This window comes from Colias croceus, chromosome 2 (genome assembly GCF_905220415.1).
Source record: "Colias croceus chromosome 2, ilColCroc2.1".
In the NCBI taxonomy this organism is placed as follows: Eukaryota; Metazoa; Arthropoda; class Insecta; order Lepidoptera; family Pieridae; genus Colias; species Colias croceus.
Genome location: NC_059538.1, coordinates 10,604,879 through 10,622,268, shown reverse-complemented (window position 1 = coordinate 10,622,268; position 17,390 = coordinate 10,604,879). Strand labels below are relative to the sequence as shown.

General features: G+C 34.2%; 3 protein-coding genes across 3 annotated transcripts; 1 reads left to right on the top strand and 2 right to left on the bottom strand.

The window, feature by feature from the left end:
- Positions 1-445: 445 nt before the first annotated feature.
- On the bottom strand, positions 446-2,435 carry LOC123699982. Its single transcript, XM_045647054.1, has one exon. It carries the CDS (start codon positions 2,339-2,341, stop codon positions 590-592), a length of 1,752 nt encoding a protein of 583 aa, XP_045503010.1. The 5' UTR covers positions 2,342-2,435; the 3' UTR covers positions 446-589.
- Positions 2,436-2,769: 334 nt separating this feature from the next.
- Positions 2,770-15,460, top strand: LOC123699997 (replication factor C subunit 1). The gene is made up of 20 exons (XM_045647080.1): positions 2,770-2,947; positions 3,101-3,202; positions 3,321-3,609; positions 3,703-3,749; positions 4,098-4,323; positions 4,740-4,849; positions 5,350-5,478; positions 5,825-6,194; positions 6,623-6,743; positions 8,544-8,671; positions 9,080-9,226; positions 9,527-9,610; positions 10,467-10,615; positions 11,179-11,373; positions 11,855-12,006; positions 12,346-12,454; positions 12,796-12,941; positions 13,786-13,999; positions 14,588-14,752; positions 15,277-15,460. Exons 1-20 carry the CDS (start codon positions 2,939-2,941, stop codon positions 15,355-15,357), a joined length of 2,973 nt encoding a protein of 990 aa, XP_045503036.1. The 5' UTR covers positions 2,770-2,938; the 3' UTR covers positions 15,358-15,460.
- Positions 15,461-15,787: 327 nt separating this feature from the next.
- Positions 15,788-16,230, bottom strand: LOC123699988. The gene has a single exon (XM_045647068.1). The coding sequence runs from the start codon at positions 16,084-16,086 to the stop codon at positions 15,859-15,861; it is 228 nt and encodes a 75-aa protein (XP_045503024.1). The 5' UTR covers positions 16,087-16,230; the 3' UTR covers positions 15,788-15,858.
- Positions 16,231-17,390: the final 1,160 nt, after the last annotated feature.

Here is a 17,390-nt window from a genome sequence, read left to right as displayed (position 1 = left end):
TAAGGGTATATTCCACAGGTTATTAAAGTGTAATGATATTATAAGTGTAGATAGGTCCTTATCTTCTGAAAGTGGCACGTTGAAATGTGGGCAATTAGCCACATTTTACTTCAATTGTCTCTATTTTCACTCGAGATAGTTGAATCATGCCATCTCGCTTTGACGTCCAATCGTGTGTGCGTTAGTGTGACGTTTGAAGATCGAATGTTGTATTGTTAACCTATCTACACCTTTGAACTTATAATATCATTTTTAAAGTGTAGGTCTGTACTAAGTGAAGTTTTTGTATACAGTACAAACTGTGTATGTGATATGTATTTATTTGTTAGTCTATATTTTGTTTAGGTGAAGTATTTATCGTCACACAGTGTTATTGTTTATTTTTATTAAAGTGAGATTGTGTATGATAAGTTTTGTAAAAATAAATTATTAAAATGAATGTGACTTTCATTTATATTATCAAAAGTTTTATTAATAAAAAATTGCACACCCTTAAAACCTTTAAATCATTCTTAACTGAAGTCAACATATCTTATAAAATAAAAATAAAATATTTGTAATCAAATAAAAATAATTTTAAAATCGAATTTTAACGGCGCGAAGGTGGTGTTGTAAACGAGGTGACATCTAATTCCGTAGCAGAAGTGGATTTGGCTTGTAGCGAATGCTTTGAGACCACTCGTCTGGCCCAAGTCAAGTCGCGTGAGCTTCTGGACCGCCTGCATCGCGATTTAGAACTGTCCGACGTCACGCTTTGCTCTGAAGAACTGCTATCTGATTCGGACCACACAGATTCCGTGGCATGTTCATTGCGATAAGTCGCAGAACGAGTAGCCGTCGTCGTAGAGTACATTTGGGGACAAACCTTTGCACCCCTCTTTAAAACCTTCACTTCATCAACTGACGTTTCAATTTTTGGCGGGCTCTTCGCCCTGTCCTCGCGACCGACATCAATTACGTTGCTGTGTTCTCCATTTTTCGTTGCTAACGATGCATCACTCGAATCGCTGTTTTCACTCAAAATAACATCCATCAATTTTTCTTTATTTTCGTTTAAATCGTACACGCGTTGCGTCTTTGACGAACTCAAGGAAGAAGTTTTAATCTTTGAGCCTACACTACGTTTAGTGCGCTGCTCTTCCAAATAATAAACGTTATTTTTATGACGAGGCAACATTGCTGGAATATTTGATTCCACATTTGCATAGGCGACGTCTTTGCTACATGACGATCTACTAGGTCGCCCCTTGCAGTGGCAACCTGCTGCATCATCGTCACCAAAAATATAGCTATAAAACAGTTGAAGTAAACATATAGCAACCCCAACGAGAAGAATGAAAATAATATAAATATAAGGGGTCCAATCCGTATTTAAATAAACATAGGAATCTTTCAACTTCTTCCAAGGTTGCCATTTTGACACCTCAGCGTCCTGAAATTCAAAAAGATTACGCCGTGAAAGCCCCTTGCCATAGTTTTGGGCGGCAGCTGCTATTCTTAAAACACCCCCATATGCTGCGTACAATTTCTCATCTACGAGATGTGGAGCGACGTCGCGTTTCATCCAGTGCCAAATTTCATTATTAAAACTGACGAAATCAGTATGCCGACATGTATCTGGTGATCGTCGTAAAAGGCATCGAGATGCGGTAGTGTAATATTTTAGTAATACATCTTCAGATTTCGGTGACGTCAAACTTAGTAACCCGTTTGACCTAAACGGAAGCGCCATAGCAGAAGGTTCGTTGTGATCGTCAATCTTGGGTGGCGGTAAATGAATACAAGAATTGGTATCCCGTTTCGTAACTAAAAAGTTACACGGGTCGAAAAACTTTCCAGCACCCACTTGAATTTTATCAACTTTGATATTACTCAAATCCGGTATTCTTTTTGGTTTTTTCCAACCTAATCCTTGAGTATTGAGAAAAACTTTTATTTTATCGTAGTAGCTATGTAATTCCCTAACGCTCCTATAGGGAACAAAGCCAGCATAATAAGCGAGTCTAGCTGTAGGTAATATATCACTTCTCAGGTGAGCTCCAATCGTATCAGCGAGTGATTCTTTTAATAAAGAAGCTGTATGTTTATCATCCGGAATATTTGCTAGGGATAACGATTTTCGAAAATATCTTAATATGTCTCTTATGTATTTAGTATCCATCTTATCTGGAGCCACATTTGGTGGTACCATCTGTTCAAATATTTTCCGGGCTCGTAACTTTGCCAAGTCATCTTCACTCCAACAGTCGGTTCTAGTCAGGCGATTGTTGAACAGGCTGCTACCTACATGAGAACATATTGTTATTTCAATAAATATTGAAATTAAAGCAATATAAAACATCGAATAGAAAATACATGAATAATGATTGGGTGTTCAAACAATTAGAAATCTATTTAACTTTAAATTATCTCTTTGAAGGTTTAATGAAAGATCGTTGAAAAGAATTGCCACAAATCAATTTGCAGATTCCATACAAGGAGGTGAGGGTAGTTTTAAGTTTGAAAATTATTTAACAAATAAATATTATAAACGTGTTTTGCTGATACAAACGTGTCAGATATGGTTTCAATTATAATCGACACAAAACATTAAAATTATATCTTTAATCAGTATCGTTATATAGCCATATTTTGGTCAGAATTGCTGAAAAGTAAAGTCATCACATGAAAGTATTAGCGTATAAAGGAATTATATTTGACGGTAATACAGGCTTTGACATAATATTCCAAAATGACAGTTGACATTGACTCACAACATTGACTTGTCAATAAAATTAACCGCAAAATTGCGCTTCAAATCGAATTGAACTAACAAGCTAATGTAAACACATTTTTGTTCATATTTGCTTAATAATTTAAAGAATAATTATGATCAGCTGTTCCTCTAAGATTGATTATACGCTATCTTCTTTCAATATTGTATAGTTATCCAACAAAAATGTCTAAGGTAAAAACAAGTTTGTATGTACCTTCTTTGATTAAATTGTTATTAGGATTCAAATAAATTAGCTATCTAAAAAAGAAAACATTGAACTTTTAACTAAAAAATATCAACTCAGAATTTTTTTTTGTGTCATCAATTCTTGTTTGAACATTTCAGAGTATTCGATCGTACTTCACTGTTATAAGGAAACAAACTACAGAAGCAAAAGATGATAGCGATGAAATACCAGAGTCACCAGACGTTCAAATAAAAAATAAAGTGAGTTATTTATTCCTTACCCCTTAAGGTGGTTAATTTATTTAGGTCTTTGTTAAAAAATATTTAAATAAATTAAGCTTACATCGTTATAATTGAAACAAATTTATATTTATTACAGAAAAAATTGACACGAAAAAAGAGGCTTATAGAGGATTCAGATGAAGAAATATTTACACCTAAAAAGAAAAAAACTGAAGCTACTTCAAAAGAAAAGAATAAGAATCAAAAGAGTCCAAAAGCCACTTTAAAAGAGGTACAAATTACAGACTTATTTGGAAATGGTAAAATAAAGAAAACTGAGGCTTTAGTTGTAAAAGATAAAACAAAGAAAAATACAGAAACTGGAATTCATTCCGACGATGAATTTGAAAAAAGTCTCCTTGAACTTGATGCACCTGAGCTGAATGGTAAATCTCCCAAAACAGAAAGCCATTCAGATATAGATTGTGGTCCACAAAAAGAAAAAGATTCTGACAATAAATCAGCTAAATCACATAAAGAAACAATTAAAATTGACAAGGAGGTGGATGATAAATCATCCAAAAAAGTAACAAATTCAGAAAAAGAGTGTGATCCACAAAAAGAAAAAGGTTCTGACAATAAATCAGCTAAACTTCATAAAGAAACAACAAAAACTGACAAAGTGGTGAATGGTAAATCATCTAAAAAAGAAAGCCACAAAGAAAAAGACTCTCATGCAGAAAAAGATACAATTTCTGATAATCAATCAGCCAAATCGCATAAAGAAACCATTAAAATTGACAAAGAGAAATCAAAACGCAATGAAAATGATAAATTACCTAAATCAAGTGAGAAGAATATAAAGAAAGATGACAAAGTTAAAGGAAATATATCTGAAAATGTGACTGTTAGTAAAAAGTCAAAAGATGACGAGAAAAAGAAATCAAGCCCTAAAGAAAAAGACAAAACAACTGAAAAACTTGTAAAGAATCATGATAAAGTTGACAAGGTATTAAACAAAAGTGAAACAGACAAACAGAATGATGATTTTAAACCAAATAAGAAAAGTAACAAAAGGGAATTGAGTGAATTTCTTGAAGATGATGATCACAACACAAGGAGCAAGAAGAAAAAATATGACACAAGCCTTAATGAATCTGGTATGATATCTCACTATTGTATTTATATTTCAAATTTCAATCATTCCATACATTTATGATACACTAGCGGTCCGCCCCGGCTTCGCCCGTGGTACATATTTCGCAATAAAAGGTAGCCTATGTTTTTTCTCAGGGTCTAATTTTGCCAAATTTCATCAAAATCGGTCCAGTAGTTTATGCGTGAAAACCATACATACATACAAACCTTTCCTCTTTATAATATTAGTATAGATTACAGACAATTATATGAATGTTTAAATTTATATTTAAAAATCGCACCACTAGGTTTACTGTATAATAAGCTGCTAAAATATAATACCCTTTTTTAATATGAAGGTATTAACTGTTGGTTAATCTAATTTCATAATGAAAATAAATGTAATTAATTTATATTATTTCATTTATTTAAATTATAGTTCTCAGCGATGAAGAAAAACATGAAAGGAAAAGACTCTCAGCTGTTTTATATCAAAAGTACTTGCACAGAGCTGGCCCAAAGAACTTGGGATCCAAAGAAATGCCTGAGGTTTGTTTTAAGTTTTGTATTATTATAGCTTTATATGATTTTTATAATAGCATACAAATTCAATAGCATTCAGAATTGAATGGCTCCAGTATAATTGTCTTGTTTTATTTGATACCTTTTATTTCTCAGTAATTAGTCAAATGTAAGTTTTATATATAGAGCCTGAAGCAATATCGAGAAACAATATAGGCCAGATAATGCAAGCCTATCTAGAGGTGCTCTTCATGTAATTGAGAAATAATTGTGAAGTCATAACATGATACTTCATGAGTTGCTTCAGAAGAGAAATTAAATTAACCAATTATAAGATTATGGGATAAGACAATTGGTAAAATTTCAAGGTCGCGTCATAGCAATACCATCACGTCATGCAATAAGGCAACGATCTTTGTATCTGCATCTTGCCAAAGAAGTTTCACTTCTGACACTTGTGTCGAATACACACTTTTTTATAATTAAATTCATATATAGCAACACCAAAAAAAACTATTTTATTTCAGGGAGCACCAAATTGCTTGAAGGACTGTGCATTTCTACTCACTGGAGTGTTGGACTCATTTGAGAGGGAGGAAATTGTTGAGGCTATAACTAAATATGGTGGTACTGTCAAATCTGGAATAAGCAAGAAGGTATTATATTCTCTAAAAAATAAATGTTTCTTTCTTAATTCTCAGGTCTTTTGAGTTTTAAATCATATTTATTGTTTATCAGTTTGTAAAAGTTTTACATAGCAAAACCGATAATAGTAGACAAGTATAAATAAACAAAATTATTTATATCCTTTATTTATAAGTTTCCTAACATTTCATGATGCCTTATGAATGAATAATAATTAAATGTCTCTCCGTATGTCTGCTTGTCCGGAATAAGACAATAGCAATAAGACTGCTAATTTTTTAAATGTGATGATGATGTTATGTTTTATTAACGTTCTAAGAGCAATTATAGAGGATTAATAAATAATATATTTCATAGGTAACACATGTATTAGCGGGCGATGACGCTGGGCCCGCTAAAATAGCCAAAGCAGAGTCCTTTGGTATTAAAATAATCACTGAAGACCAATTCCTCAGAATGATCAAAAAATCGATAAATGGTGAAGAAAAAAAAGACGAAATGAAACCTAAAATTAAAACCGAAAAAGAAGAAAGCAAAGCTAAAATTGACAATCATGGAAAATCTAAAAAATCATCGAAAGATAATGTTAAATCTAATTATTTCCAAGATAATCAAGTTAATGTTAAAAATGAAAGATCAGTGTCACCAAAAAAAGAAAGTATCAAAGTTAAGAAAGATACACCTGTGGAAGCTGTTAAAAAAGAGGAAAAAGTTGCGAATGATTCATGTAAGTAAAAGTGAACTTAAGTTCTAAAAGATGTGCAAAACTTGAAAAATATTTTTTTATGAATTTTAGGCCATTACACATTATCTGTGTTATGGATGTTATGCCTAGAAATTCCACTCCACAATTGTTTATATAATAAACAAGCATCGCTCCGCGGTTTCATCCGCGTGGCTCCGCTCCTGTTGGTCTTAGCGTGATAATATATAGGCTCCTATAGCCTTCCTCGATAAATGGGCTAACTTACACCGAAAGAATTTTTCAAACCGTATCAGTAGTTTCTGAGATTAGCGTGTTCAAACAAACAATCAAACTCTTCAGCTTTATAATATTAGTATAGATAAGCAATTAATAAATAAATTATCTTTAAAATAATTTCAGAAAAATAACATCAATATAGTTTTTCTAACGAACGTTTTTCTTACTTTTAGCTGACGTAAAAGTATCTCCAACAAAAGGCACAACACCATCACTAATGTGGGTGGACAAGTATAAGCCGACGAATATAAAGCAAATCATTGGACAGCATGGAGAAGCTAGTAATGTTAAAAAGTATGTACTGTTCATTGTTTTCACCAATTATATCTATAAACTGTCTATTAGGGTTTATACGCACTATGCGGGTAGCCGCATTACGGCTAGCCGCGCGGCTGACCGCAGGATGCGGTTGCGAATGCGGCCAGCCGGATCGCGGGCAGCCGCATTCGCAACCGCAACGTGCGGTTGAAGAACCGTTGCGATTTGCGGTCATGTCGATCCATTTCAAAGATGGAAGTGGAAGAAGTTGCAGCTATTTACTACATTTACACACGTTACGTAAAGAAGAAAAGCAAATAAAGAAGTACTGGGTGCATCCTTATTTGCAAACACGAGATGAGAGCAAGCATTTTGCGACCACGTGCACACACTCGCTCAATGGCGGGCAGCCGCAGACTGAACCGCACAGTGCGTATAGCAACCGTCCGGCTGGCCGTCACTCGGGCCGCAGCTCTCCGAGCGACCGGAGCGGTCTGCGGGTAGCCGCATCGCAGTGCGCATAGAAATGAATATTACGTACATAATTGTGCTTGCGGTCAGCCGGACGGCTAACCGCAATGCGGCTACCCGCATAGTGCGTATGAACCCTTAGAAGTGTGATTTACACATATTGCCCATTCAGCAGGCTGTTGAATTTTTATTTTATGACTAGCGGTCCGCCCCGGCTTCGCCCGTGGTACATGTTTACGTTTTCTCTACATAAGATCCATCCTCGTACTTCAAAAAATATAATAAAAAAAGAATTATCGAAATCGGTTCAGCCGTTCTCGAGTTATGCGCTTACCAACACATTTTGCGATTCATTTTTATATATAAGATTATTGTGAAATTATCTCCTTTCTTTTGGTCAATCTACTTTTACTATACTTATTAAAAATAGAATACAATAATCAAGAGTATATTAAGTAGGTACTATAAAATTATAAAAAAATAGAAATCAATACAAGAGAAATTATAAAGAAAAAATATTTTGCTATTATGTGTGTAAATTCAAAAATGATTTACTCTAGTCTGACTGTTTGTAACTTTACTTAAAAAAAGAGCGTGTGTGCCGAACACACGTGTCAAAAGTGAAACTACAAAAAGATACCAAATTCGTCGTCTTCATGACGTGACATTGCCTTGATGCTACCATAAAATTTTACCTTCAACGCGCCTAAAGAAGTTTTAGTTCGAAAATTATATCAGATGAAAGCTACATAATTCCTATAAAATATACAATTTAATCCCATGCATATCTATACATATAATAAATCTGTAGAAGGGTCAATTCTGTACATTGAAAATATTGAAAAAATAAATAGCACACTTATATATGAAAATATTGAAAAAATAAATACAACACCCCCGTGTTACTGGATCGATACCAAACCCAAATATGTGATTAAAAAATTTTTTGTCTGTCTGTCTGTCTGTCTGTATGTGAAGACATCACGTGAAAACTAACGGTTCGATTTCGATGAAACTTGGTATAATTATACCTTATTATCCTGGGCGTAAAATAGGATACTTTTTATCCTGGAAAAATGCGTAGAAAAAAATTAATCTTAATTTTTCAGTTTTATCCATAGACATTGTTCTGTACAACCGCGAACACACGTTGCGTATTATTATAGGCCCAGCCGTATTTGGGTCCAATAGATATTTATAAGATGTCATCATCAAGATGTCAGAGTTACTCAAAATGGAGAAATCAACCATCCACGCGAAGGCCGACAACCGCGCGGACGGAGTCGCGGGCGGAAGCTAGTATGTAATATGTATTAACGTCATCATGATATAATCGATAATAATTTATATTCTTACTTTCTACAGATTAATGAATTGGTTAACGAAATGGTATATAAACAGAAAAGCGAAGTTAGCAAAACCAAACCCTTGGGCCAAGAATGATGATGGTGGGTTTTATAAAGCTGCTCTGTTGTCTGGTCCGCCGGGAGTAGGTAAGATTTGTTTTTATAGGTTTCTGATAGTTTATAAATTATGATTTAACTTATTTTTTACGACTTTCAAGTGTTTAGGATATTAATAAACTTAACCTCCTCCTATAAACAGTATCTCTCAATTCGGTAGTCTAAACATAGACTACTGAACAGAAAGTAGTCTAACATAGACAAGATACACATAGCTATAGATATCCTACAATTGGACTTAGCAAATTGCATGTTTTGTTTAAAAAATGATGCCTATCATTCAATTTTGGAAGGTAGATAGAAAATGACAAGATAAACACTACTTTTTTCCTTTTGGAATATTTACAATAGGTAAATGTTTATGCAAAAGCCAACAAAAAATAACTCACTTAAAAATCGACATATATTTATTGTTATACCTATTATTTTTGGTTCCAGGTAAAACAACAACAGTGAGCCTGGTGTGTAAAGAGTTAGGTTTCGATACAGTGGAATTCAACGCCTCCGATACGAGAAGCAAGAACCTTATTAAAGAGCAGATTACGGAACTACTGTCTACCACATCACTGTCTGGTTATGCTAGAGGTAAACTAACTAACTTTAAATATAATAAAAATTAATAGAATTGTCAAATTGAAAAATGGAAAGGTTCCCAGTTGGTAAAAGAGAAAAATAAACCCATAAGAAAGTAGGTAGTCGTTTGAGTATAATTCAAATCATTGTTCTTTAGAAAATTGAAGTTCCCTGTCCTCTTGTGGTATTTGGGATACTCATTAAAATAACAATATAGGGACTCAAGCCAAATCATAAAACAAACCTTATCTTTTACTGATTTGTAAAAGATAATCATAAATAAATATTTCATATCATTGTTATATTTTACAGGTGTAACAGGCAAGCAAGCAGTGACCAAGAAACATGTTTTAGTGATGGATGAAGTAGACGGCATGGCGGGGAATGAGGATAGAGGTAACTATTTTATCATTATTAGCATTTTTTATGAAGTTTAATATATTTGTATGGCTTATAATTACAGTCGAGTTACTCAATTAAATGGATTAATTAATGAAATTGTTGGTATTTTTTCTTGTAAAGATTTTATAATTATGTTGCCTAATTTTTTATTTCGATTAACTTAAACACGTCTATAATGTACCTAATTATCACTTCTATAATGTAATTTCCACTATGAGAACATAATCCTTATACTTCACAATTATACTAGCTGTATCTTTTCTTTATTTGACTGACCGGTTGGCTTGGTTGGTAGTGGCCCTGCCTTCCAAGCCAGAGGTCATGGGTTCGATTCCCACCCGGGGCAAATATTTGTGTGATCAACATAGATGTTTGCTCTGCATCTGGGTGTTAATTATATCTATACTAGCTTTCCGCTTGCGGCTTCGCCCGCGTTTTCAAAGAAAAACTCGCATAGTTCCCGTTCCCGTGGGATTTCCGGGATAAAACCTAGCCTATGTTACTCGTGGATAATGTAGCTTTCGAATGGTGAAAGAATTTTAAAAATCGGTCCAGTAGTTTATGAGCCTATTCATTACAATCAAACAAACAAACAAACAAACAAACATAGTTTTCCTCTTTATAATATTAGTGTAGATTATAAGTATTTATTTAAAATTATATAAGTATGTACGTTTATCAGCCATCTGGTTTCCATAACACAAGCGAAAGCTTAGTATGGGATCAGATCGTGCCGTGTGTGAAAATTGTCCTGAATTATTTATTTATTTGCGTAGTACAATTATGATTTGTCGAAAATGTGATAAGTCGAATTTCGACCAATAAATAAACAAATTGAATATGATTCCAGGTGGTCTCCAAGAACTAATAGGGCTTATAAAATCAACATCTGTACCAATAATATGCATGTGCAACGACAGGAACAGTGAGAAGATGCGCTCTTTAGTGAACTACTGCTACGATCTGAGGTTCAGTAGACCGAGGGTGGATCAGATTAAGGTATCAATACAATAAATTGTATTTGTATAGATAATAGAGAAATAATTGTACTGAATTTTCATGTAAAGTTGTCTGATTGACTGATGATATTGCATGTTCTTTCTAATTTTTACACATGGTAGTGACTCTATAGATGAATTAAGTCTCATTTTAACAAAAAAAAAAATCTAATTTATTGTGATATACGTAGTACTTACGTAACTTGTGTACACGCATCACGGAATACTTAAAACCATATTTAATTTGAAAATACTATTGCCGTCCGTTTTATTTTCTCGACATTTTGCGTTCTTGAGCGTTGCTATTATACGGAATATTTTTATTATATATTTTTATTTTCGAAACTTCTTTAGGCGCGTTGAAAGTGAAATTTCAATGTCGCGGTATGGCAATACCGTAACGTCAGAGAGTTAGGCGACGATTTTGGTATCTTTGAATGTTGGCAAAGAAGTTTCATTTCTGACACGTGTGCTCGGCACAGATGCTCTTTTTAATATTATGTATTTATTTGTGGTAGGTATCCGTATTCCTATATTACTCTAATACTGAATATAACCCTCCAGGCGGCCATGATGTCGGTCTGCTTCAAGGAAGGCATCAAGATCCCAGGCGATGTGTTATCACAACTGATAACAGCGGCTGGACAAGATGTTCGACAGACGTTACACTTGCTATCTGTATGGAGTGCGGACCCACAGCTGGCTGATAAGGAGCACTTGCAGAAAGAAGCCCAAAAGGTCAAGAAGGATATTAAAATGGTAAGATTTTGAGCAGTAAAAAGTCAGGATGAAACGTGTGTGACTAGCATACTGCCTGAGGCCTCCCTCGCGTAAACAAATTAAATTCCCATACAAATGAGATGTTTTACCACAATAAAAAACCTATACAACCCTCTAGCCTCATTTCATCTCCTGAAAAAAATATAACTTAAAATCGCTTGCGACGTGAAAGAAAGACAAACAAGAGCGCAGAGACGAACGTCAAAACGCCAAGGAATAGAATACGCTATCGATAGAAATTGACCTAAGCGTATGATGTTTTGCCTAAGGATTCGGTCACCCTACCAACGACAACGACGAATACGAACAATAATTAGCCAAACGATGTCAATAATTAGCGTTAGCAGTTTCTATTCCATGGCGTTACGTACGTTCGTCTAAAGGCCCAGATGTTTTAGCGTGATAGAATAACAAATACGCATCCTCATAAACTGATTTTATAATATTATATAACTCCCAGGGCCCATGGGAAGCGATACGCAAAGTTTTCTCTGAGGAGGAGCACAAAACGATGAGCCTCAACGACCGGAGCGATCTATTCTTCACGGACTACAGCCTGGCGCCGTTGTTCGTGCAAGAGAATTACTTGCAAGTGGCACCGCATTGTCCCAAGTAAGTTATTTTTTACTTACCAGCTTTCTGCCCCGGCTTTGTCTGTTGGTATATAACTTAAAAATCATATTATAGACAGAGTGACTTTATATTATAATGTCAGTAATGATTACGTTCATTTTTGCACAAAGTGATGTCCCAATTATTTGGACTGTTCTGTTTTATTTGGACTGTTTCATTTTTTTTTATATGTACATGTATTTTTTTTCTCTATTACATAATATAGGACGTTGTAAACTATATATAAAAAAACATGAATATTCAAACCCGGATGGGCTTAAAATTATTTATAAGATTACCCATGCAAATTTTTCATCATATTTATGTGCAATTTTACAGGCGAGAAGTATTAGATAGGTTAAGCAAAGCCGCGGACAGTCTCAGTATAGGAGATATGGTCGACGCGAGGATACGTGGCAATCAGGCCTGGAGTCTTTTGCCTATACAGGTATGTATTTTTACTTTACTTTACATATTAAATGTTATAATAATTATTATATTTTCGTTTAAAAAAATACGACCTTATCTAGTGGCAATATTTAGTAATTTATTGATGCACCATGAAAATCAGTTTAATCAGCACCATATTTTTATTAACTTTTTACATTTTCATATCACTGAGTGTCCATTTTATAAGTTGGTCAAACCCATTTTGTTATATGTAAATCAGTTAGTAATTTTAAGTTGTGATTTTTAAAATGGTATTTTCAATCTTTCCATTTAAAATCTAAATTATTTAATATTAAATCATATGAGGATCGTTTAAAAATAATAATATATTACTCGCAGGCAATGTACAGCTCAGTAATCCCGGGGCAAGTGATGTCGGGGCACGTTGCGGGGCAGATACAGTTTCCCGGCTGGCTCGGGAAGAACTCGCGCGCGGGCAAGATGGCGAGACTTGCCCAGGGCATTCATGCTCATACTAGACTTAGGTAATCATAGGTTATGTACGAATCTATAGTGTCGTCTTCTTATACGTGTAGTTCTTCCCTAGTTAGTAGTTCTTCTTCCCTAATGATGTAGTTACGTTCGTAATATAAAGCAGACTAGCTTTCCACCCGCGGCTTCGCCCGCGCATAAGAAGAAAAACCCGTATAGTTCCCATTCCGGTGGGATTTCCGGTATAAAACCTATCCTATGCCCCGGGGTAAAAAGTAGCCTATGTCCTTTCTCGGGTATCAAAATATCTCCATACCAAATTTCATGCAAATTGGTTCAGTAGTTTAGGCGTGATTGAGTAACAGACAGACAGAGTTACTTTCGCATTTATAATATTAGTATGGATTTGGCAAAGCTTAGGGTATATTCTTGCTTTAAGTATATAAAACGATGAATAAGCATGCAAAGCATGAAGAATAGAAAAAAAATCAAAAAGATTGACCTCTTGAAACAAGAAAGAGTAATTAATTGTGTGTTTAAATACGAATGTTATTACTAAACTTGGATTATTATTAATCGGTTTGTAATAATATGATAACTCAGTAGTCAATCCTATTCTAAGTTGGATTGGATAGCAAAATAATCTATACTAATAATATAAAGCTGATGAGTTTGTTTGTTTGTATGCGCTAATCTCAGGAACTACTGGTCCGATTTGAAAAAGTCTTTGGTGTTAGATAGCCCATTTATCGAGGACGGCTATAGGCTATATATCATCACACTAAGAAAAATAGGAGCGGAGCAATGCGGGTAAAAAGGCGAATCATAGCTAGTATTACATAATGCCAAAGACCCATCTCTAAAAATACTTGTATTTAAATTCTAAAAATCTTCCAGCACATCTGGTTCGAAATCCTCTATATTCCTGGACTACGCGACACACATACGCGACGCCATTTTGAATCCGCTAATCAAAGACAAGATGGACGGCGTCCAGCAGTCGCTGCAAGTGCTGGAAGAGTATCACCTGCTGAGGGAAGATCTCGATTCCTTGACGGAGCTGACCGTGTGGCCTGGGCAAAGGAATCCTATGGTTTTGGTTGATTCTAAGGTATTACCTACAGTACCTACAGTATTATAGTAGATACAGTACTTTTTTTTTTTAGTGGGGAAATCACGGCCCCCGGGGAAGGAGCCGTGGGTTATGTCGGATTCTTACCGACTAAAACCCCATCCGTCGAGCCGCTTTAATGAGGGGGCCGCGGGTATTTGTTAGAATTCTTCCGCAACTAGATACAGTACCTACTTATAGTTTAAAAAATAGTATAAATATTTGCACTATATTTCGAAAAAAACAAAAATTAAGAATAAAATAAATACAAAATAATGTAGATTTCCTACTCGTAAAATAATAAAAAAAATCATTAAGAATGCATATTTAATTAACTCTGTCTACGTTAACTAAAATACACACTTTAGTTTTTTTTTATTATTAACTAGCTTACCGCCCGCGTCTTCGCCCACTTTGTCTAAAACCTAATAAATTATATACCTTCCTCTTGAACCACTCTATCTATTAAAAAGAACCGCATCAAAATCCGTTGCGTAGTTTGAAAGATTTAAGCATACAAAGGGACATAGGGACAAAGAAAGCGACTTTGTTTTATACTGTGTAGTGATAATTATTTATTCCTCACAGGTGAAAGCAGCAATGACGCGCACGTACAACAAGCAGGCTAGCGCACTGCCGTATGCGCCCGGTGCGATCAAACGAGCTAAACACACGGAAGACACTGAGTCGCTTGAGGTTGATGATGATGAGGAGGAACAGGATAGCGACCCGGAGAATGATGCACTTATTAAGGTAACAGTAACTTGTAGCTTAATAACTCAGGCCCCGGAACCACAGACACAATAGAAAATCTACCGACCGATCGGGCCGCTTGGGGCTCAATGGGTTAAAAAAAGAGTGTGTGCCGATAATAAAGGTACTAGTAATTTACCCGTGTTACAAATGAAACTTCTTTGGCGAGGTTCGAAGATACCAAAATAAACCTTACTCCGTGATGTGGCGGTATTGCCATGACGAGACCTTGAAATTTTACTCTAAACGCGCCTAAAGAAGTTTCAAAAAGAAAGACCAAACACATGGGTAAAATCGAATATATAGAAAAAAGTATTTTATACAGTACAGAGGAAAAAAGCCCACTATTGACCATGACTCATGAGTCTTTTCATAAAAAATAAAAAATAATGCATGAAATTAAATGTTGGTTATCCTCCGAAATATGTAGTTTATGTCTATTTTTTAAGATTTGTGTTCATTTACTTCGATTTTTTTTTCTTATAAACTTCTGACCTAAACTTTATCTATATTTTTTTTTTCAGAAAAAGATGACGAAAGATGTAGAGAAGCCATCAACAAGCAAAGAAAAAGGACAATCAAGTAAAGGAAAGAAAAAGAAATAATGTCCTGATTTTTAATTTATATTTTTAATTATTGTCTGTGATTTGTTGTATGCCCTTAAATTTGATTATGTTAATGGACCTGAATAAATAATGATAATAAATATTTCACTGTGTTTTATTTAAAATTACTACTAAAAATATTGTTTTGAAAATGTTTTTTATGAACATGATATGATGTACATTTGTTGATTTTTACAGATTGCATTTTAAATCAAGGCCAATATGTACACATTAATGACAATTATGTAACTTTTATCTATATTTTATAGTAAATGGTTGCAATAAAACCACCCTTTAAAATAAATATTTGAAATATCCTCAGGCCCGTCTGCTATCAACAATCTATAATTCCATTGAATTTCACTATATGACTACTAAAATTTACATATAATGTACAGGGAACAGCTACAAAGGTAAATAACAAACACCATTGAATGCACAGCACTATTTTTATTGTATGTTACATAATTGCATCTAACTTTATCGTAGTTTTAAAAACGCTCAATCCCTTATAATTTTCTTTACTCGGGGGTCATCTGGTCTCATGATTGTATAAAGTTGTTTGTATCTCCGATTATCACCATCGTTTTTATTGTATCTATAAACACCAACGCATCCTAGACCGATACCAATGAGACCCATCACAGTGGATGCATAAATTTCGGGGATCTCATCATAGCCTTGTTTCAATAATTGGCCGAAGGTTCTTCTGGCTGCTGGCGTGGCCATATTTAGAACGTAAAACTATTCAATCGGAAATAAATGAAATAGGTACACTACACAGTCTGAGCAGGTTATTTTGCTCAGTTTTATTTCGAAAATCGAATTCTAAATTTTAATGAATTTGACAAAAACTGTCACTGTCAAGTGTCAATTTACAATTATCAAATTGTAATAGTTACGTTGCGTTCAATTTCTGAACATCCGCAATGTTTCCATAATAACTAAAATTCCATAAAATATATAATGGTATATAGCTTAGATTACAAAATAAAGTACAGATGGAGCATGACAACCGCCCGTCGCCCTTGTCAAAGAAAATACGAAATCAAAAACAAATACGTCGCTGCACCAGTGCTATAGCGCATAAAGTGTCATGCAATACGTCAAAAAGGGTTTGCAATTTTAGTAAAAAAATGCCGTCTTGTGATAATAAAACGCTGTAAAATTTGTTCCCGAAAACAAAAAAAAAGATAAAACATCGTTTCACAGGTTTTCTCTAGATTATTTGACTGATTTATTTCTTTAATACGAATAATAATTTTACAGATATGAAGGAATACAAAACTTCAATGTATGTTGCCAGTATTTTGAAAATGAATTTGCCATTTTTATTGGTAAAACGGTAAAATGGTTAAAAGATCTTCAGGGTAATGCTGTTGGATTTTTCGATCGTGAATGTGATTATTTGTATAGTGCACTAAAGGTTCATGATAATTATTAGATTATTTTAATAAGCATAATACATTATTTTGTTACTGTTATAAAGCTTAAAAACGTCATAGTCGTTTTCGCTAGCGATTTAATTTATGTGAACTCCATGATGGATATGATGAAAATAAAATGTCCCGTATTCTCGACTAAAAACTACCGCTATTCGTATTCATATATTATGAAAAATAAAAAATAATATAATTATTATAGTTAATATTGAAACTTTTTTTATGTAATTTATTTAATAAAAAATTGAATACAATTATTTTGTCCATATATAACTTTAGTAGGCAGGTACTTTATGTAATAAAAGAATTTAAATAAAAATTAAAACTTGACTTCTCATTTATGTATATAGCCTACGTCACTACCGCCACTAACATAATAATTCAGATCATTGCAATGAAACCTCACAACTCAAAATCGGTCCAACGGTTTATACTGCAGGGCGTGTCAAAGAAATATTATACATACATCCATAAACTCGAAAAACATAACCCTCTTTTTTCCGTAGTCGGGGAAAAATTTGGGAAATTTTTCAATATCTGGCAACATTACACGCACACAGAAGCACCGTGTACGTACAGTGCAGCGGCGAA